This window comes from Strigops habroptila, chromosome 19 (genome assembly GCF_004027225.2).
Source record: "Strigops habroptila isolate Jane chromosome 19, bStrHab1.2.pri, whole genome shotgun sequence".
NCBI lineage: Eukaryota > Metazoa > Chordata > Aves > Psittaciformes > Psittacidae > Strigops > Strigops habroptila.
Window position 1 is genome coordinate 192,800 of NC_044295.2, and position 23,029 is coordinate 215,828.

A 23,029-nucleotide genomic window follows, 5' to 3' on the forward strand; every position below is an offset into this window, starting at 1 on the left:
AGGCAGAAGATATCATCCTGGATAGGACTTTTGTCATTCTGCTCATTTCCCACCAAAGCTCGGTGCTGATCACACAAGAGGTAGTGCAAGAGGCAAGAAAGGCTGTTACACGCTCTATGACCACTTTAAAAGCTTACCTGTATATACTAGCTGCAGGAAATGGTTGTAATGTGCTTTAAGGGACAATATTACCTAAAACAACACTTGTTCAGAGAACTAGTAAGACTGAAACTGTTCAAATCCTCCAGGTCCCTTCAAATTCCTTGTAGAAGATTTATGCAGCACAGAACTGCGTGTCAAGTGGGAAATGGTGCAATAATTATGTGATACAAAAACCTACAAGCTTTACTGTGCCAACAGTTCTGGCTTGATAATTGCAAAATGTGCAGCTCTTCACCTTGTGGGCTCTGCAGTGTACAAACCTTTTCACAGCTTTTGGTCTTTAAGCCTAGGAATTAACATTATTACAGAGTAAAGGTGGTCAAGAACTTTATGTGCATAATGAATGCACAATAAACAGACTTCTGGAGATCTTAGAGCCTGTGTCTACCACATGACCATCCATGAATGCATAAGGTAAGCACACATTTTGTGTAACACTGGTTCCAAGGCTTCAGGAAGTACTGGAAATTAAAGCCTAGCATCAGGAATACTCAAATAAAACATCTACCAGTAGCTGTAACACAACCCTAGTCACTTTTTAAGAGGTATCCAACCTACCTCATAGTCACTTTTTAGATGTAACCAACCTACCTCATTCCTTAGTAGAAGAGCTCTCCTGGTTCTACAACAACTGGAATCTACAAAAATCAACTCTAGACCATGAGTGCCTCTACTTTAACCCTGTGATACAAATATGTTCTACTGATAACTGCTTTTCAGTTTGGGCATCACAAATCATAGCTAGACATATGGTCAACATAACATCCTCTTCACCCACTCATCCGGACAAATGCGAATTTGAACAACATGTCAAAAAGCAGAAAGTCCTTTTGGGGCATATGCCCAGACACATGTTGAGGAAAAGAAGTCTTGTGTCTGCAGCATGGACTCAGCTTCTAGACCAGTTACTAGCAGTAACTGCTAAGAAAGCACTCAATCAGTGACCATCACTGTTGCACCTCTGCATTACACGACTCACTGTGTGAGCCAGTTAAAAGCTACAAGATTCATTTTTCTATTTAGAAGTGAATAGTATTAATTATTTACTCTAACCATCATTTAACATGTCATAACTTGACTTAAGAAAGGAGACAAGTTAAATCTATTTTATGCATTTCATTGCACTTTTCATCTGAAAACACTAACAATGACTGAATATAGTTCAAAAACCTTCCAGCAGATCTTTAAAGGAGCAACACCACAAAGGAAACCCTTAAAGTCAAGGGAAACCAAAACAATAAAAATTCACAGGGAATAGCAGCTATTGCTTAGGCTTTTCTTTTGGAAATAGCTTCCAAACTATAGTTTCTGGTGGGTTTTTAAAAGGTTAAATTACACCTTTTCTAGTATCTTTATCCCACATACGCTAAAAGTAGATCAAAGTAATATAAGCAAGTTTTCTTCAATGATAGTAAAAGTCTTCTTTTACTTTACTGATTTAGAAATCAAATTTGCAGCACACATTTAGGCAGCCATCTCCCTCCAATGACAAGTTACCTTCAATCCTGATCTCCAAAGAGATTTATTCTACAGCAAAGTGGTAAGTCAAACCATACAGTACCTGGGGCAAGCTGAAGGCGATGCTGCCAGGAACAACCGAGGGGTGGGTTCTCAGTGTGAAAATGTATTTGTGGTTGGGAGAAGTCTTCACAACAACATGTCTAGAAGAGAGAACAGTATTTTACTTCACTATGTTGGAAGTATATTACATATACCATATGGTCCCTTCCAACCCAAACTAATCTATGGTTCTATATAGCCAGGAGGATTTTGTATTGCATTGAGTTCTTTTGAGAACTCAAAAGAAACAAGCCAGCTTATCCCTGGTCCTACAAAGGAGAAAACAAAAGCTTTAGACCTATATCATGATGCAGGTCTACACAGCAGTCTTTCACAGGGGTCCATCACCTTCGGTGATATAACATGATCTCTAAGCCCAACTTCAAGACGTGGTACTAACAACTACTATTTATATTCCTCCACCAGTAGCCCTTTGCTTCAGGAACTGCCCCATACAAGTGTGAGAGAATCAAGTTATAACCACAAAGACCAAGGCTGCTATATCTAAAAATCAACATTGGTTTCACATCTCAAGCACCCAACACCAAAGCATCAGTATCAGATCACTCAGTAGCCTGGAATTAAAAACCTATGTGTTAAATTGACAGCTCTCCAGGCACAGGGGAAGGAGGCAGCCAGGGATTTCAAGGTGCCTTGGAAGAACAGTGACTTGGGGATAAACTGCCTTGGAAAGGTGAGAAATACACTCTTAGAGGCCAAACTCTTCCAGAAATAACAGCAAAATAGTATCACAAACACTTGTATTGGTGTTGCTTTCTGGACTAATTACAAGCAAAATGGTTTTGTGGCTGCCCCATCCCTGGCAGTGTTCAAGTCCACGTTGGACACAGGGGCTTGGAGCAACCTGCTCTAGCGGAAGGTGTCCCTGCCCATGGCAGGGGGTTGGAGCTGGATGAGCTTTAAGGTCCCTTCCAACCCAAATCATTCTAGGATTCTATGAACATTTTACCCCAATACAAGCAGTATCCCCCCGCTGTGATTTCAACAAGAAACAGATGCAAAGCCTGTTCACGGATCTTGGTATGCTGTTTAGAAGTTTGACTGCAGAAATAATGGAAGGAATTTCTGTTCAAAAAGTAAAATCACATGGGTGCTGAGGCTGCTCCTCCTGTTGGATAGCGACCAACAGACCTTGAACTGAGACAGCATATGAAGACCAGGAATGCTGTTATAAAAACAGAACAATACGAACAGTCAGGAGCAGACAGAGCAGCAGCCATTGCATGTGTCAGTCTGTCACTCTCAGAAGCTAAGCTGTCAGGAACAAAGATGCTCAAAAGCTGCTTATAGTTATCCTCAGACGTTGCCTGATAGCTCTTATCATCTGATAGGCAGACTTCTTTTTGGCATAAGAAAGCAAACCCAAAGGAAGATGGGATTTGTGTGCACTGGTGGCAGGGGTGATGGTTTCACCTCATCTTCTTCACATTTGTCTGTACTTTAACTACTCATAGATTATGGAAGGCCACCAACTCCTGTGGTGTTCCCCTCTTATCCACAGTCAGAAACTAAGGGCCAGATGAACTATGCCAACAGGCAAGGCCCACACTCCTGGCCATCCCTCCTCGCTGGCAGTGAATACATTACATGCACATATGCTCCATACATTCCCATTTGCATATGCACTGCAAATCCAACACCATCCAAAAGCAGATCACTGGCTACATCGTGTGTGCGTAACAGCTTCAGGCCCATGGTGGGAAGGAACATATGGCTCTTTGAGACTAGAGGAAATGCGTGGCCTGGGTAGCTAAAACCACTAGACAACACCAGCTTTAGCCCAAACAGGCAGGGAAGCTTGCAAAACCTTGCCAGGAACTGCTAGCTCTTAATGTCATAGCAGGGTAAGAAAGCATTTTAAACACATCAGAGTGATACATACATCCTCTGGCAGGTGGGCCAGTGATTCTTCACTGGTTCTGGCCCTAAATCACCCATTAGATGCATAAAACCCGAGCTGCAGGGATGGGCATCCTTCCTTTTCCATCTCCTCCTGCCCCAGGCATGAATCCAGAAACCTGCTATAAGTGGTATGGTTCCCTGTAAATCTTACACAGGCAGAGCAAGACCTTTACTGGTGCTTCATGGTGAGCAGGGAGGTACTGGGGACTGGGAGAAAGCAAGTGCTGCTCCTATCTTCAAGGAGGATGCAAGCCTAGGAAAGTGGCGGAACAACTACTCCTGTAAGCCAAATGTATTAAAGAACAAGAAAGTGACTGGGAGTAGGCAGCATGGATTTATGAAGGAAAAACAGGCCTGACCAGTATGATAGCTTTCTAGGATGAAATGGTGAGCTTTGAGGACAAAGGGGGAGCTGTGGGTATTGTTTATCTCAATGTTAGCAATGCTTTCTACAATCCTTACAGACAAACTGCTGAAATACAACTGGGTACGTGGGCAGTGTGGTTTGAAAACCACCTGAACCACTGGGCTCAGAGGGTTGTGATCAGCAGCATCAAGCCCAGCTCCAGGCATCCATAGGGGCCACAACTACTTAAACTCCTCATTAATGACCAGGATGGTGGGACAGAGTGCAGATGACACGCCTGCTGCTTGTGCTGCCATGCAGAGGGACTTTGACAGGGTGGAGACATGGGCTGACACAAATCCCATTCAAGTTCAACACTGGAAAATGCAAAGTCCTCCACTTGGGGAGGAATGATCCTGTGCACCAGTACAGGCTGGGGAGCACCTGGCTGGGAAGTGGCTTTGCAGAAAAAGATCTGGGATCCTGGTGGACAACAAGGTGAACATGAGCCAGCAACACACCCTTGCAGCAAAGACGGCCAACATCATCTCTGGCTGCATTAGGAAGAACGCTGCCAGCAAGGCAGGGAAGATGATCCTTTTCCAGCTGAATGTTGCTCCAATGACTGTTTCATTTTCAACCAAGTAATAAATAAAATACAGAAGCTGTCCAGAAAGCCAAGACTGGAATCAGGAGGTTTTCAGCACAGTGTATAAGCCTGATCAATACACAAGCAACTGGAAAGCAAGGTATTATACTGCAGAGTGTTGGTAAGCATGTCTGTAGGCAAAATACAAGTTCCAGCTATGCTACTGGAACACCTCACCAAGAAATAACACCTGATGACAAGTAACACCCTACTAGAAGCAGCTCATCAGACAGTATAAACGACCCAGGATTAAAGCTTCTTAAGACTGGGATGGACCCTGAGCAGTGAACTAAGTTTGGCTCAAAACACAACAGTGAGTTTAATGCGTATTAGATTCAGCACCTCTGCAGGAAGAAACAAACTCCACCACTGTTGGGTTTCACTTCAAAAAAGGAAAATGCAAGAAAATGAGGATACTTGGTAAAAATACTGCGGGGTGGGGGCAGCCACAAAGCTTTCATATAAATTAATCTTGCTATATTGGAGCATATCATTCACTAAAACCGTTTCCAGCGAGCCAGAAAGACAGCAGAGCCTGACAGAAAGCAAAGAGATGCCAGGAAAGAAAAAAGGAAAAGAACTAAAACAAAAATAAATCAGCTTTCTGAAAACCCTCTCTCCAGCCAAGTGAGAACATCTGGTCGAATCCTGACAGGTTCTTTTGAGAAAACTCTGCAAAAGGCACAGGAACAACCATGGTTCTTCTCAAAGCAGCAGCAGCATTTTCCAACAGGCTGTAAAGAACCTAAGAATTTTCAAAATAAGGCACTAGCAGGAAAAAGTGAATGCATTTTCCTACACTGATGTTCACTAGGAAGGAGCTTGGCAAGCCCAAGGGAGCAGGGAAATTTCAACCTCAGGAACTGCTTCTGCTTCAAAATGAACAAAAGGAACAGTGAGTCACCAGGGCCAGATATCTCCCAATAGCTTGAAGAGTAGAAACTGCTGCTCTATCTAACTCATGAGTAAAGCCTTGCCTGAAATTATTCGAACCAAACCATGGCTGTGATGCCAGTTCTTAAGGAGGACTCCAAACCAGACCCAGGAAACTGTCTGTTGCTAAATTTGCTGAGCAAACCAACAGAAACTGTAATAGATAAAATGACCCTGTGTGTCCATTTCTTCACTTCCATTAGTGAAGAAAGAGCACAGCTTCTATAAGGGAGAGGACAACCTACAGATCTGTGCAAAGATGCCAGGAAGCAGCTGAACAATATGGGCAGATATTTCTCTGGTGCATGTTTGGAAACCCATGTTAATTATTCAGCAAGGCTCCTCAGGGCTCTTCAGGTAACTAAACTGGCATGAGATAAAAGGGGTGGTCTTCCCATGTAAAAGGCAGGAATAACAGGTAAAAATAATTAATCAATTCTCAACATTAAAAATATTGCCATTGAGATACCATGCCCTGCCTTCCGTCACTGCCTGGGTGTTTTCAGCACTTGTTTCTCTCTCCAAAATACACTGGGAGTCCTCAAGAAAGTATGTCACCGGAATTTCAGATGGTGCAAGTTATCAAATAACACAGCACTACACTGATGCACTGCATCCCGTGAACTCATGCGTCACAAAGCAGTGACTCACACTTGTCCAACTTAGAGGATGCAGAAAATAAAGCATGAAAAGATCTACAGTGGCATCCTGGGGATAAATCACCTCAGTGATCCAAGGTCAAACTCCCAGGTCTACACGGTGAGCCCCGAATGGAAGCATTAAATGAAAGCCCTTTGTGTAACTGCTACCAAAAACATTCTGTGTAGCCAGTCATGGCTAAGATGCTACAAACCAAATCTGCTGACTGTGTGCACCTTACTGCAGCAGATCCTAAGGATGGTCCTGCTCAGTGTATCTGCAATGCAGCAGAATGACTACATCCCTCAGTAGTAGCTGAATATCGTGATGTTTCTCTGTACTCCAGGCTCACATTTTACAAAGCAATTTATAGCATCTGCTCACAACCAAGCATATGCTGCTTGCTTTATGAGCCCCGATTTCTAGAAACAAGCAGCTCTTTCAGGGAGAATCAGGACAGGCAGAACCACGGCCAGGCTGCTCACCAGGCAAGCCTCAGGATGTTGCTTCCTGCTTGCTCCCATGAGCATGAATGAGGGCTCTCAGAGCGAAAGGAATGCAGGTGGGTGCTGCAGCTCTGGCAGCTCCAGGTTGTTCAGTGTTGAGGAAATTAACATTTGTATAATGCATGAGGTACAATGCTCAGTGCAGGTATTTCTGTAGGCCAATTATTTTGGGAAAAAATCTACCTAGTGTCATCACTTAAAGAGACCAGGACACTACCTGTCCAAGCACATCCTTTTGCCTGCTACTGACTCTACAAAGTTGTGCTCGTTTAGATTTTTTAGGGGGGGGTGGTTTTGGTTTGGTTTGGCATTTTATACTCAAGTTGGGCTTGTCAATCCACAGTTAATCCTTAGAAGGCCCAGACAGCTCTCCAGGGTAGCAGCACAGCAGACTGGTAGCACAAAAAGAGAAAAGTCTTCAAGCATATCGCTTTCTCCTTCCCTGTGGTTCAGAGCCGCTTCGTTCTCCAGCCTTAGAATTCACCTGGGCCAGGTATTTTATGCTAAGGGCCTAAATGTATCATTTGGTACTTTCTTTAACTTGTTTTCTGCATTTTTCAAACCCTGCTGAAAGTAATTCCTTCTGTCTACAATCTACATATTGAAACCTTTAAGAGAGCCACCATACCGCTGCAGGAAAGCAAGGAAACTAATCTGAATTGGCTTCTTTTAATACAAAGCGCTTCTGTGTGGGCTGAGCTGAAACACTGAGGTGTTTTCTACTTTTCTCACAGAAGTAAAACCCAGAGTCAGCATCTATCAGTCACCCCAAAACTGTAATTAAAGAATCCAAGCTGTTGTGCCCACACTCTGGTTGCCTTTCCCTTTTGTTCTCGTGCATGAAAACCCCTAGAACAAGAAAGAGTTTCTACTGACTATTCAGCACTCCAACATGATGTGAAAGCGAGAAGATGCCCCTAGTAACACAATTAAATGATAAAAGTCTACTTGAAATACTTCAAGTATTCTAGCTGTGTAACAGGAACTAAAACCAAACCCAAAAAAAAAGATCAAGGCCTGAAGTCCTTCATTAAAATACTGATTATAATTAGCTGAGCAGATCCAGATCCCAAGGAAGAAAAGCTTCAGAGGCAAATTTACTTCAGAATCTTCAGTTCTGAGAAGGAGGCTCATTTAAAGCTTTGGTCTCTAAAGACACAGAGGTTTTGTTAATTAACCTCCTGTATTCACCTTCCCAAATGTGACACTTCATTCCACCCTCACCCAAAGTCTGAAAACAATACTTTTTGGTTCAAAGTTGAAAGAGCAACAGTGCACACTTACTGCCCAGACTGGAAGTCCTTCTCATTCACCACCACACAGTTGGTTAGTGACAGCTCATCAGTGGGACACCTTGCTGCTTGCATAGACTAGGAGAAAGAAAGAGAAGAAAAACTGTCAAATACAATCCTGGTTTTCCTTTACAAAGCCAAGCTTCTGGCTCAAAACTTCTGTACATCAACAAAACAGGTCTCATGAGTGCTGTCATATTCTGAGAGCACAGTCCACGGGCATTGACAAGCTTCTCTTCAAGGTTTCTTCAAATGCTTCTATGTGTTATAGATGTTTGTACCCAAAAGCTCTGCATTTTGTGAGGATACTGCACCTTGTATTTCCTGGCATACCTATGGAAAACACTTTCAAATTACCTAGGAAAAAGAGGGTGGAATAAAGATGTTGCCTTTCTTCTTCCCTGACGTTACTCAGAAAAGTGAAATCTGAGCACATCCATTCTGGATATTCATGCTTCAAACAGCACAGCACAAGGGCAGCACTGATAGTCCACAGGAAGGTTTATTCTCCCAAGCTGCTATCCAGCCCCACAGAATATCTAGAAACCTTCTCAGGATTGCTTCAAGGAGCAATCCTATTGCAAGAGTATCTGTTCATTAGATACTGAACTCCACTATTACTCATGAATCAGCCACTAAAATAACCAAACATCACCACTCTCAGCCCAAGCTACCCCATCCCCATGCTGAGGCAGCACGTAGCATATAGAGGGAGTGTGGCAAAGGAACCTCAGCCCATCCTACACCCCAAACCCCACATGCTTCTACAGAAATATTCCACACAACAAGAATTTGGGGCTCAAAATGCCTCTAGAAGCGGAGAAAAGCATGGAAAAAGCAAGATGTTCCCATTGGTAGCTATAGACTGAAGGAGTTGAATTTGGAGACAAGCTAAACACAACCCCCAGAATCAAAGCACAACTATTTTCTTTGTCAAGACACAGATTCGCAGACAGTGCAATAGAAATTATTTGTCGGTGTGAACCTATTGCTAAAAGCAACTCAGGATGGATTTTCCCTTAAGACACCTTTAAATCCCAGCAGCAAGAAACACACTGATCCCGACACACACATCTAGATCATTTCCCAGGAGTTAACATCCTGCTCAACCTTCCTCTGGGCCAGCAGAGCAAAGTCATCTCCATGTGGCCTGAATCCAGCCTGCCCTTCAGTCCAAAATCAACATTTTATGTGCTGATGGAATTCTTCTAGAGTAGTTGCTCTGTAGAAAAGGACTAATTCATTATTTTTACTGAATAACGCTCAATTGGCCTTGACAGATATGACAACAGAAAAGGATTCCATTTTCAGCCTTGAAACAGATTTATCTACCTGACTCTGAAGTGTAAGAAGAGACTCAAATATTCTTGCAATAAAAAATATATGTCCATCAGTGGGCTTCTGAAACCTGCCCGCTCAGACTCACCAATTTTGGCCACTTCACACAAAAAAGGCATTCACTATTTTATCATTTCTCCTTCCATTTGTAAAGGGCTCATTTTGGGCAGGGCGTGCCCTGATAAAGTGCATTAGGTAGGATATTTCTGGAGAAAACTGAACACAGAGCTCCTGGATTAAACCTTTTTACAGCACCCGTCCTCAATTGCATTTTTAATCCTTCCTGTCAAACTGCTTCCTGTATGTAAACAGCAAGTGCCTGGCAAAATTGCCATTCTTCCTTGTTTCTACTGTCCTCATTTGGGAATGTGCAAGCTTTGCTTTATGGAAATGCATAAATATAAAGGAATGCACTTCAAATCCAGCATCAAGAGCCTCTTTTGCAAGCTCCACAAGATGACAGACATGTAATAAAACAACCTTGGGTATCTGACATGTGAAATAACAGTATCAGCACAGACTGCACTAACCATCCCATTCTCTTCCTGGGTGCTTGGCAGAAGCCCATTTCTCCCTTGGCAATGAGCAACCTTTCAGAGCACATCTATAACCCGTGCTGTGCTCCCAGCTCTCCAGTACAGGCCCTCCTCAGGTGCCAAGGTTTTGCAGAACTTCAATACATTATCAATATACAGCAGTGTTTTTAACAGCTCAGGCAAGAAAAGGACTCTCAATGGACACAAGTTTTCATGAGCATCCATTTGAGGAAATCTGGATGCAAGAGATGACCCTTAAACTAAAGCACCAGGCAGGAAGGAGGAACACACTGTTCTGGTGAATTGCAGGCGCTTCCTCTTACCTCTCCTATTCCCTGCTCACAGGGGTTCTTGCCTGTCTGTGGAGCAACTGAGGTGTGGCAGGAAAAACACAGGCACTGGCTGCTCCTGAGGAAGGTTTTCTGGCATAAATGCAGCAGTCTAGAGCTGTAGCATGAGCCACCAGGGCCTAGAAGACTGTCATGTGGCAGCGGTACTGTCAAGGAACAATTTAAGCTCTCGCATTTTGGGTTCCAGCTTCCCTGCACCCTCTCTGCCACCCAGCACTCCGCCTGCCTGCACCTGCACACCACACCTGAGGGAACAGAGGAAGCAAACTTTAAGAGTATTTCTAAGAAACCTCCAAGTATATTTACACAAGCTAATTTTAAGCTAACTAGTAGGTTACTGCTAGCAAGTAGGCAAGGCAACATAAAGCAGATCTTGCAGGTGAGAGTGAATGCCATCTGCTACAGTACACTGCTGTCAGTACTAGCTTGAAGGTGACCCACACACATCTTCACAGGTTGCAGTCAGACCCAGGTCCACAACATTAGGCTTAAAGTAGCAAAAGAAGTCTTCCCTGCCTCCAGTTATTGTCCTGATTTATGCAAGGAGAAGACTCCAAGGACAGCACAGTTCTTGGGAGGTGACCTTACATCCGAGGCAGTGCCTTTGTTCTAAAGCATCCTCAGCTAGAAGCATTCATCACTGGTCCTGTGGCATCCACTATTAAATCCATGTCTAAGCAGAGCTCTTCTCCAATATTCCTGCTGTTTAATCAAGAGCAAAATGAGACCACATGATGCACTGATAAATCTCATGCAGAAAGACAAATGTGGAGGACCTCACTTTGGATTTATGACAAAGCAGTAATGTTGCCTCTACTCCTCTGCTACTGAGCAGGAGCAAATCCAGCACCAGGCAGCTCAGTGATCATAGGATCATGGAATGGTTTGGGTTGGGAGGGACCTTAAGATCATCCATTCCCAACCCCTGCCACGGGCAGGGACACCTTCCACTAGAGCAGGTTGCTCCAAGCCCCTGTGTCCAACCTGGCCTTGAACACTGCCAGGGATGGGGCAGCCACAGCTTCTCTGGGCACCCTGTGCCAGCGCCTCAGCATCCTCACAGGGAAGAGCTTCTTCCTTAGATCTATCCTGAACTTCCCCTGGTTTAGTTTAAACACATTACCACTGATGTATTTGACCTTTACACAGTAGAAGTTGCTCAAAAAAAAAAAACAAACAGCTTCATAACAGAAACAATCTCCATAATGTCTGATCTTTCAGAGACCCTTTTTTTCCCCCCAAAGTTGTGTGGATTCCTGTTTTCCTCCACAAGAACAGGAAACCCAGTTGCTGTGGCACGTCACGAGAGCTCAGCCCACAAAGCAACGCCAAGTTATTTGAGTATTTTTATACACGCTTTTTATAACACACGCTTTTTCTCCTTGTGAATTTCAAAACGAGCATCCAAAGCAAAAGCAAGGCAGTGCTGGCTTAAAATATGCCTGGGGAAAAGAATGAATACTAACATCTCTGGAATATTACACTATATTACATTGCTGCGGGGGTGAGCACATAGTACAAAAATATGGTTAATATTTGTGACTTGTTAAGGCTGATGATAGAGGAAGCTAAAGAAAAACATGCTTCCCATTACTCAGACCCCAGGATGTAAGTTCATGGTAGATAACAGAACTGTGCTGCTACCTGCCAGTTGTTACTGAACAGAAGACCTAAACCACTGAATGTTAAGGCAGAGATGCTCTTCATTTGAAAGAGCTGAACTCGTTTCATGTACTAATCCTACCAGAGAGATTATGAAACAGCCCTAACACTGAGGCAGGTTTGTTCTGGGCACTGTTTCTATAGGGTTTGTGTAAGACAAATATTGTCAAAGTGTTACATGTGTAAGATTTTCTTTTGTGTAAAAGATATAGACATACACATGCATATATTATATGCACAGGTATGTAAATACAATTTCTATCATGCAGATGTTGGCAGACAAGCATTAGGAACATAACAAACTCGGGTACTAGACGTTACAGTTTCCTCTGCAGAGCCCAATGCCAGCTGTGTAGAAACGGGGATTCCCACTCCAAAAAGCATCCAAGCTCTGCTCTAACAGCTGCTGGGCAATGAAGAACTTGTGCAGGAGTTCTCCTGGGAAGAAAGCTTAATCCCTGCTTACTAGGGAGCAAGCAGATGTGTGGCTGTGGCTGACTCACACGTGCTCCAAGTCAAACACTCATTCACCACTAAAAGTCTGCCAACAAACTGAACTTGGAATACTGAAAGGAAGAACTGTGATATTAAAGGAGACCTGAAGGCAAACAGGGAACTGAGGGGATGATCTGCAGACCACACGTTATCCAGGACCATGGAAGCACTGCCTGATACAGCCTGTATGTGAAGATCCAGTGGACCAAGCGACAACAGAATCCAAGATGAACATGAAAGCATCAGGAGCCTGCTGCACAGAGGTGACAAACAGCAGTACTAGCACGCAGAAAGATGAGCCGCAGCAGAGCTGGGTCAGCAGTAGCCTGGGAGGAGACAACAAATCAACCCCTCCTATCACAGGAAAGCCTCAGGATTTTGATGACTTTCTACACACACACATGCTCCATGGAACTGAATAACAGAGAGGAAAAACAAGTCTATACTAAAGGGCAGAAGAAATTCGTATAAAACCATAGGAAGGCTAACACAGCTACTGACTAGCAGTTAAGAATGGGTTCCTAACCTGTAATAGCCTACAGTAAAGACAAAACCTTAACTCCTTTAGAGGCAGCATTCGGTAATATTTATGAAAGGATTGACAACATGATGCCCACACCAGGGACCAGACTCGGCAACAGGAGATGGCCTAAATGCTGTGTTTCTAAAGTTAAATAAGTTACTAGTTCACTGAAGGTTTTTCTAGATATCCCAGAAAAATACTTGAATAAAGCTTCCAGAGCTCTGCAGCTACAAGAAGAGATCAAACACCTACAATAACAGTAGGCTTGGGAAGATAGGTCTCCTTTCCCGATGCACAGTCACTCAGAGCACCCTGTTGCACCCGCTGACCCCTGGGACAAGCAGCCCTGGGTGGTTGCTCAGGATCCACCAGCTCCATTTGACCTCCAGCTTACTTTGCTGGAAGCTTTTATTCTCATTGCGAAGGAGCTGCGTTCTCTCTCAGTAACAAGCTCCTAAATACCAATTTTCTTCTCCTACCGAAAGAGGAACATATTGGGAAAGCTGAAATCTCAGAATTCATATTCAGATTTTTGTCAAAGCTTTTGAGCAAGCTGACACCGAGACAGCCTCAACACAGAGCCCAGACAAGAAGAATGGATGAGATGCCACCACGCTCCTTCCCACACCCCCCCACACGTGATGCTCCCACCGGGATGAATCACCTCCCTGTGCTCGCTCACACGGCTGAGGAGGCCCCACGTGAACACACCTGCACCACAACCACACTGACTGCCAGTGACACAGCAGCCAAAACCACCTGGAAATTCCAGGGAAGCTGTGGCTGCCCCATCCCTGGCAGTGTTCAAGGCCACGTTGGACACAGGGGCTTGGAGCAACCTGCTCTAGTGGAAGGTGTCCCTGCCTGTGGCAGGGGGTTGGAACTGGAGGAACTTTAAGGTCCCTTCCAACACAAACCATTCTAAGATTTTACGATCTTAGCAACTACAGGATATTGGGTTTTAGGGTGGTGACTGCTGCTTACCCTTTGTTTGCCAAGTTTACAGCCAAATCAATTCAACAGCTTTGTAACTCCAACACTGTGTTACCCAGCGCAGTTAGCTTGCACACAGCTTTGGGAATCTGGCTGTGTTACTGCCATTAATCTGCAATGTTAGCAGAACCACAGTTTCCAGTTCCAAGACTGACGGGTTTGCCTGATCTAAAAGAGCAAAAGAAACAAGCACGCTGAAGGAGAACTTCTACAAGCTACTGGTATCATACAGCATCTATAATCTAATTAAACAAGTTGTTCTCCCCAAAGACATCATTCTCCACACCAGTTCTTTTTAACAGGATCAAGTAAAGCGATTTCAGAAGATACATCTGTACCTGTGCTGCTGTGCCATACAACCAGGAAGCTGTTTCCCGACAGTTTAGCAAGAACATCAACTCCACCTTCCAATTAAGCACTAATGACCCAGAATACGTGTGTTCGTAATGGACACATCCAGTTTTGGAGTGGTTGTTGCCTCACATTTCTGCCATGAGCCAAGATGATCCACCATTTAATTACAGGGAACTGCTACTTGTGTTTCATCTAAATCTCTTTTTAAAATGCTGGAAAGGAACGAGACATCACACAGCCACGTCCATGGCGTTAGCCTAGGATGGAAGTTGCAGGATTTTGACACATTCGCTGTGAGAACACCTAATAAATGCCAATTCCTTCCCATTTATTTAGAAAATTACCCAATGGCAACAGGGACAAGGTCAAAAATAGCCCCTTAAACTTGGAATTTGCCTTGTGAAAGCCTGAGATGGTGCTATCCCTGCAGATTTGCACCTCAGCCCCACCACTGCTGGGCTACACCTGGCACCAGACCTCCCCAGGACACTGACTAATGTACCAAACACTACCCAGTTATAAGCAGTTTGTGTTTAGGACACAATCCCTTGCAAGTATTTCTGTATTTTCTACAGAAAAAGCACACGACCTGACACAACTCTAGGGCATAAATTACTCTGGATTTTTTGAAAGAAGGTCATTGCTTTATTGCATCCCAGGAGACCAGAGAAACGTGTTAAATCTTTTTATGCTGCAAACATCTGACCTTCCTGAACCGAGGAGCTGATGGACATACGCAGCAAAGAGCAGACCAGGGCAGCAGTGGGGCAAGAGAGCGCCTCAAGAACTATATATCCAGCCTTGATTTAACAAGCAGTAGTATTACCAGTTGGTTCAAACGCAGAGTAATAGGTAGTGTGTTGAAAGACTGCTGTTAAATGAAAGATTTCTGTGTTCCTTGCTTGATTTTTAATGCTCACCAATGATTTTCTCCAACTCCTGGAGGTCAAAAACCCTCCTGAAGACAGCCAGTCTGGAAATTCAGTCACACAACCTGCTCTTTTCCAGAGAACTTCCCACATTTGAGCCAGCATCCTGACAGGTTTGTGAAGGACTACATCATGTACAGACCACACTCTGAAGCCCATCCTTCCGAATAATATTGCAGGGACCAAGTGTGACTACCTGTCACACTGCTGCACCAGCTCCTCGTACAGCTCATGAGTGTACCTGGACAGTATCCACCAAGTCGTGGATCAAAACATGACATAAGGACCTATATTTTCGTTTTCAGGGGTGTTTGTACATTTTTATGTAAAGAAAGGAATCAATGACAATTTTATTCCCCTGAGACCCATGTCCTGCCTGGTGGCTGATTCAGCAAACTGTAAGTACCACTGTTTTCTAAGGGCTCTTTTTCTGTGGGCTCAAGCAGATCTCATTTTATGACAGAACATTCTCCAAATTCATCACTAGGGCATCCCCTAATGACCTGAATGACCTTTGTGCTTTAAGGTACAGGACACAGAAGAGAGGATCGGAAGAGAGAACATCTTGCTGGAGGGGTAATATTTAAGAAATTCACACTTTAAATGATCCTCAAAAGGATTCTTGGAATTTTATCTTTGATTTTTTTCTTACTAAGAAAAAATCTCAACAAAATTCAGTCATTCTGGCCTGTCCACAATAAAAAAGAGGTGTGACATACCAGCATCCTCAAACTTGGAGATGGAGAAGCACTGACATCTCCCTATTGCATGGTTCTTTCAGCTGTAAGCTTTGGACACACTGCTTCTGCAACGCTAAGCCAAGCAACAAATTAATCAAAGATGCCTACAACACTCACATAGTCATCGAATTATATTCTAAATAACTTAGCATGGGTTTTTGTAATGCAGAAGTCCTGTAAGAAGGATACAAATCTGTTTGTGATAATTTCACAAGACATACATTTGCAGAAGTGATCTCAGGAAGAGAGATTTGGATTTAGTTTTCTCCCATTTCCCTAAAACATTGCTGAACACCTGTTTCTTCATATTACATATTAGGAAACACTAAAAAAAAAGATAAGTGATGATCGAAGAGCTAAGCTGATTCACACATGTTTCTTTGGTTGCCTGCTGACGCCTGTGTCTATGAAGGCTGATTCCGTATGTTAGCAGAAATCAGACTGAACTCATAACCATAAAATCCAATCCTCATTATTCCAAGTTTGTACCAAACCATCCAACCTAAAACTGTCCTGGGATTGACTGCGAGGACTACAAGAGAGCACATGTTAGTCCAGTGATGTCTTAAGCACCATGAGGGTAAGGTCTGTCCTCCACCACCCTTGCCACTACTGCTACACTCTCAATTTGACAGTTGATTTCAACAGATGCCACAGTACATCTTCTGCTCAAGCCACAGGCTCTTCTGGAAGAGATACAGCACAGATCCCCAAGGTAAACAACATAAGTACCTGAGTGAAACCAGTATCGCTTCCAGCCCAACACAGATGTGAATCTCTCCTGAGAAGCAAACAGGCAAGTGTCTCCTATCACTGGGCTAATGGCAATACCACTGCACGAGCCCCAGACAGCAAACAAAGAATTAAGGTGTTAAACCATTTGTATCACATAAACCAGCCATTATTTCTAATCATCATGAACTGCTGTACAAGTTGCAGCTATTACAAAACCTTAATTTTCCTGAAAGAAAAATACATCAGTCTCCCTGACAGGGAATCATCACCAACATCCAGCATTCAGCACACAAGTTGCTCTGAAGAAAGCCAGACCTCTTGCAGCTTGCAAGAGTAAAGCTGCAGCTACACAGACCTGCTCTATTTACTACACCACTTCTCTGTGCAGGTCTCCAATCTGATACAGATACAAGCAGAGACACCGCTTGCTCTGGATCAAGAGCTTGACATTGCAGGAACAAGGCACAGAAATCATCTGGCCTTTCTACAACCCTTTGAGAACTAATTCTTAATGAGATTCAACTTAATTAGCTACAGACAGCACCAGTTAACTTCCAAAGGGCCAGTCTTGGTCCAACGGATCTGGACACCGCCAGACAGCTTCAGCCCATTCCCTCTTCTGGAGCAGATGCTGTCTGATGCCTGAGCAAGACTCAGCGCTCTGTTTGTGTGCCTAATGATTGCCATGCAGAGAGAGATACAGAATAAATTATTACAGAAACAGCCATTATTTGTAATCATCATAAACTACTTTTCCTGTAAGCTTCAATCACTGCTAACCACTGTCTCTTCCTTGCAACTGAGCAAACTCAATGCAATTAGGGGAGCAGAGGAATCCACCTGAAACAGCAGCAGGCAACTGGTGAGAGCTGGATTGTCACTTATCTATTTAAAATGTTACTAGAAGTTTCAAGATTTTGCCTCTCTCCTACCTCAGGAAAGCCATTTATTTCTCTGTAAAAGCATACGTACACAAATGCAGTCACATCAGCCTAATAAAAGAGATTAAGCTCCAAATTGCACCGCAGAAGATCGTTTCAGGCCAGCAGTCGTCACAGGAGCTTCCTCTCCCCACTCTCCAGGTTCAAGCACCTTTTAAAAATGCTGACAACAGAACGGCATCAGTGTCCCAGCATCAGACTCACTTGTTGTACCTAGAGATATCACACACCTCCATCCTCCTACCTACTAGTCCTTGTTTATACAGACAAGGATCACAATAGCTCCAATGTCACACTCGAAGCAGATGCTGCTGCCTGCTCACCCTTGTGAGAGCTGTTGCTATCCCACACGCAAGCTGGAGGGAAGAGGCAGCTCAGTTGTTAATTTACATTAACAGCATTCCAAACCAAAGCTATTCAAAGAGCACAGATTTCTCCTGGGTTAACTGCAAAGGGTGAGATGAAGAGAAAAGGTGCGAGGAAGGAAGCGAGACCACGCATCTGAAGCGGGGACAGAAGACAAGCTCTTCACAAGAGCCAGACCTCACAACATGCAGGTTTTCTCGCAATTAATCAGCATTTTAGAGGTGACTCTCTAGTACATCTGCTTATCTGTGATGCCAAATTTCTCACCACTGCTCTGCACCACACCACTGCACCATCTGTCCTTGCACCCAACCAGGCAAACCATAATAGAAAAAAAACCAATGAGAAAAAGCTATTCCCCAAGATCTCAATCACTGAACTGTTTGGCCAAGACAGAAGATATCAGCCTGAAGCAGACATTCATCAAAACTGTGACTTCCCCAAGCTGATAGCAGTAAAGCATTCCTGAGCATACCGCAAAGAGAACAATCTTAACTGCATCTTGCAGCACCTGGAGATGGACACCTGAAAACAAAGGGCACTACAAGGAGTGATTTGACAGACAAGACTGTTCCTTCACATTTTAAGGCCTTTTTGGCCACTTCCTGATGTTACCTAAGCAATTATCAATAAGAGATTTTTTTATGTTTTAAATAAATATGGAATAAAACCATTGCACAACCCAGTTTGGACCCACATCACAACATGCTGCTTGGCTGGTGCCCACAGGGCAGAGGAGTCTCCAGGGCCTCAAAGAGCCCTACAAGCCTGCCCCATATCCCACAGCACCGAGGGGTCACCAGGGCCTCAGAGCATCCTTAGGGGACTCTGAAATCCTACCACAACCCCCATGGGGACAGGGGACCCCTCACGGAATCCCACATCCTGCCCCACATCCCACAGCATCAAGGGGTCACCCCACACCTCTAGAGGACCCTCTACAGAACATCCTTAGAGGATCCTACCACACAACCCACAGACAGAAGGGTCACCAGAGGCTCACAGCACCCCAAAATCCTGCCCTGCTCCCCGCAGGGACACATGAGCCTCAGGGAACCCTAAATCCTGACAGCAAATATCACCAGGACTTCACAGCACTCTTAGGAGACCCCATGATCCAGCCCCACACCGCATACAAAATGGGGTCACCCCAGCCTCCTGAGGGAGCCCCAGAAGCTCACCCCACAGCACCGAGGGGTTACAACAGCCTCACAGCACCCCTGGGATACCCCAAAATTCTGCCCTGCATCCCATAGGGCCACTGTAACCCCACAGCACCCTTACAGAACCCTAAATCCTGACTCACATCCCCAGGATAGTGCTCACCCTGGCCTCACAGTACTCCTGAGGGAACCCCACAGCCCTGTCCCACACCCCATATCACCATGAGGCCACCCTAGGCTCCCCTGGGGTACCCTAAAATCCTGCCCCACAGGCAGAGGGGTCACCCTGGCCTCCTGAGGGAACCCACTGCCCTGTCCCAAGTGCCACATCACTCAAACCTTGCAACACCGCCGGTGAACCCTAGAAAGACCCGGCCCCACAGGGAGAGGGGCCACCCCGGCCCCACAGCACCCTCAGGGCTCCCCACACCACTGGGGGGGGGGTCACCGCAGCCTCACAGCACCCTCAGGGGACCCCACACACCCCCCAGGGCTAAACGACCACCCCGGCAGTGGGGCAGCCAAAAGCCACCGAACCACCCCGGCGCCCAGCGAGTAGGAGAAGCGGAGGAAGAAGGGTGGGAATAGCGGAGGGGGCAGGCAAGGCGGGACGAGAAGGATCCGTCCCCGTTCCCCCCACTTACCCGCCCCGCCATCTTGCCGCTGCGCCCGGCCCGCAGCGCCGCCTGACAGCCGCGCCGCAGCGCCGGTCCCGCCCCGCGGCCGCCAGGGGGCGGTGCAGCGCAGGCGCCGCGGCGGGGCTGGGCGGGTCCCTGAGGGCCACTGACCAGATACCGCCCTCTCATTGGCTTAGCGGCCGAACGTCAGCTGGGAGCGGCGCTGCGATTGGTCAGTTGGGCCGTGCGCGGGGCGGGGTGGGAGGAGTCGCGGTTCTCCTCACGGCGGGCGGGCGCTGAGGGACTGCGGCGCCTCCGGCAATGGGTCCGCCGCCTGAGGCGAGGCTGGGGGGCACCGGGTATGCCCCCGGCGTGCGAGAGGGATGGGCTGGGCGTAGCCCGCAGGGAAGGGGCGACCTGAGCGGCGGGGCGCGGGTGTGCAGCGGGCTGACCCCTGCGCTGTGAGGGGCGAGTGGGAGCAGGTCCCCAAGCAGACCCCGGCCAGCAGAGGGGCTGGCAGCGGCAGGGGTCGGTCTGGGCTTGGAGTGCCCTCACATGTGTGGGTCCCTGAGCGTGGTGTCCTAAAGAGTGCTGCGTGAGCAGGCTTGCAGTGCTTTGTGGAGAAAAGGCTCCAGAAGGAAGCGACTCTGTTTCAAATGGGGTGCTGTGGCTTCCTCCAACAGTACATCCAATGGCTTGCCTTGTTTTCTGCTTGTTTCCGTTCAACAGCATCTGGCTTGTATCAGTGGCATGGGTTTATGCTTTGTGCTACAAATTACAGGTATGTGAGAGCCTGAAAGACAGATAATGAGAGCTTAGAGCTGCTGTTCTGGTCTCTGGGCACATTTCAGAGGCTGGAGTTAACCCAGGGCTTGGGGCTTCTAAAGCCTTCACCCATGATGCGGGTGTCTTCTGCTCACTGCAGCTCTCGCTTCTACATGGAGTTGGTAAAACATGGTCCAGTCCGAGCACTTACAGCAGCACACTGGATATGGATCCGTATGGGGGCCCACTCCTGAGGCTTGGTTGAAACACTGCTTCACTCTTAAGAGCAACAGATTATATTGGATAAACTGTCTGATGCTGAGAGTTCTCAGAGCCACGTTCCCCTGTGTAATGTTCTGCGGGAAAATGAAATTCCAGTTACTGTCTTTGGTCCTGACTTTGAGGGAAGAAGGCAGTAAAGACTTGGCCTCCAAAGCAAGGTTCGATACTGGCTCCAAGCTGACCTCAACAGCCTGGAAATCAATTGAGGGAGCAAGCTTTAATACATTAGCAACCTGTCAGATCAGCTTCCTGCACAGGGCTTTGGCAACATGATAAAATATTAATACTGACTTTAACTGCTGGTTTGCTGCCTTGAGCAGGTAGCAATGTCAGCTAGAACCCAGGGGGGTGCCAAGTTCATGGAAAACTAGGGGGGCATTTTAACAGGGAAAAGCAGTCAATAGCTCAGGCCACAGATGTAGCTCAGTGCGGAGTACAGGACGTGGTGAATAAAGAAATCTGGTCGATAGCTGAATCTGGGCAAATCTGAAAGGAGCACAAATTTGGTTTCACACAGGGAGGCTGTGTTCTTCCTGCTTGCTCAGCAGCTGAGCAGTTTCTCCATCTGCATCCCTTCCTGGACAGAAATCACTGCAAGGAGAAAACATCTCTGAAAAGCCATTGTTAAATATCACAAATAACCCCTTGGCTGTGGGCATGTAACTGCCAGGTGGTTCTTGCTCAGGGGGGATTTGTTTCCCTGCCTCTGTTACGTGTGGCTGCAAGAGACACAGGTGAAAACCTGCGTCTGACAAAACAGTGTTTTCATCATAGAATCCTAGGCTGGTTTGGGTTGGAAGGGACTTTAAAGCTCATCCAGCTCCAACCCCCTGCCACGGGCAGGGACACCTTCCACTAGAGCAGGTTGCTCCAAGCCCCTGTGTCCAACCTGGCCTTGAACACTGCCAGGGATGGGGCAGACACAGCTTCTCTGGGCACCCTGTGCCAGCGCCTCAGCACCCTCACAGGGAAGAACTTCTGCCTCAGAGCTCATCTCAGTCTCCCCTCTGGCAGGTTAAAGCCATTCCCCTTGTCCTGTCCTTACAGGCCCTTGCCCAAAGCCCCCCTCCAGAGTTGTTCTTGGCCGCTTTAGGCACTGGAGCTGCTCTAAGGTCTCCCCTTCAGGAGCCTTCTCTTCTCCAGCCTGTAGAAGAGTTTTCCTCTGAACAGGTAAAGGTGTTGGGCCTGAAGCAGTCAGCTGCTGCTGCACTCCCAGCAGTAGGCTCAGGCTGAATAACACCATTTTGGCGATTCTCACTGCTCTGAGCTTCCCAAATCCCTCTGCCCTGTGGCCTTGAAGTAATCTCCTGCAGAAACAAATGCAGGAAATAGGACCTCTGAATTTGCAGGGAAGTGGTTGAGGGGATGGCAAGGGGGGGTCATGCTCCCCCACATTTCACCAGTTCAAGAGGGTGCACAAAACAAAGCAAAGCTCTTCCAAACCAGTTGCAAGGGTGCCCTGGTTCCTCTTTGGATCCGGAACCAAGGGGACTCCAGCCCACCCCGCTCAGATCTGAGCTCCAGCCACCACTTGTTCCCCTGGTGACAGGGCTGCATCTCAAAGAGTTTTGAGCCCCAGAGCTCAGCCCTTCACTGGGGCTGGGAATGAGGGATGAGGTTGGGGAACGACTTCACTACTGACCCCACCTGTGGTCTGGAGTGAAACCTCCAGCTCCCAGCAGACACAACATCGCCTTGCAGGAGGCCCTGGGCCGGCTGGCCCCACACCCCCGGGTGGGTTTGGGAAGGCAGATTGGGCAGGACCCAGCCCTCCACTCACACCACTAACCTCCCTGTGAACCTGCTGGCTGGCAGCTCCTGAAGGGAGCAGGAAGGCTGGAGGATAATAGAGAGATGGATCACAATTCTTAACAAAGTGTATGCCTCTGTCATGAAGTTACCCGCGTACTGCCTGGATCCACCCAAACAGAGATGGCAGCAAAAATTATGTCTGTAAATTCCATCAACAGCTTGGGAAACATCAAGAAAAACATCTCAAGAAGTGAAAACAGCGCTTGGGTTGCAGGGCTTCTAGGTTTTCCTTAGTCCTTTTCAGTGAAAACAGCGATATTCATATAACGAGCATCCAAACCAGCTGCAACGGTGGAAGTACAAAGCAGGGCCAGCAGCAGCGACCCTCCTCCCTCTGCTGTCCACTTCCTCGCGACTTCCCCTTCAGGCCGGCAGCCCCGAGCTCCGGAGGGTCTCGCAGCGCGGTGCGGGGATCAGA

The 23,029-nt window shown here is 46.4% G+C and overlaps 1 protein-coding gene across 2 annotated transcripts in view; it reads right to left on the minus strand.

Moving 5' to 3' along the window:
• NSF (N-ethylmaleimide sensitive factor, vesicle fusing ATPase) overlaps positions 1–19,880 on the minus strand; it is a 66,112-nt gene extending 46,232 nt beyond the window's left edge. The window contains exons 1-3 of one of the 2 annotated variants that reach the window (XM_030508753.1): positions 19,780–19,880; positions 8,003–8,088; positions 1,724–1,823 (exon numbers count right to left, since the gene is read on the minus strand). In XM_030508753.1, coding sequence (XP_030364613.1) covers positions 1,724–1,823; positions 8,003–8,088; positions 19,780–19,791 — 198 coding nt within the window. In that variant the 5' untranslated portion in view covers positions 19,792–19,880. The remainder of the gene's footprint in view (positions 1–1,723; positions 1,824–8,002; positions 8,089–19,779) is intronic. The other variant, XM_030508752.1, reaches the window with a different exon arrangement.
• Positions 19,881–23,029: the final 3,149 nt, after the last annotated feature.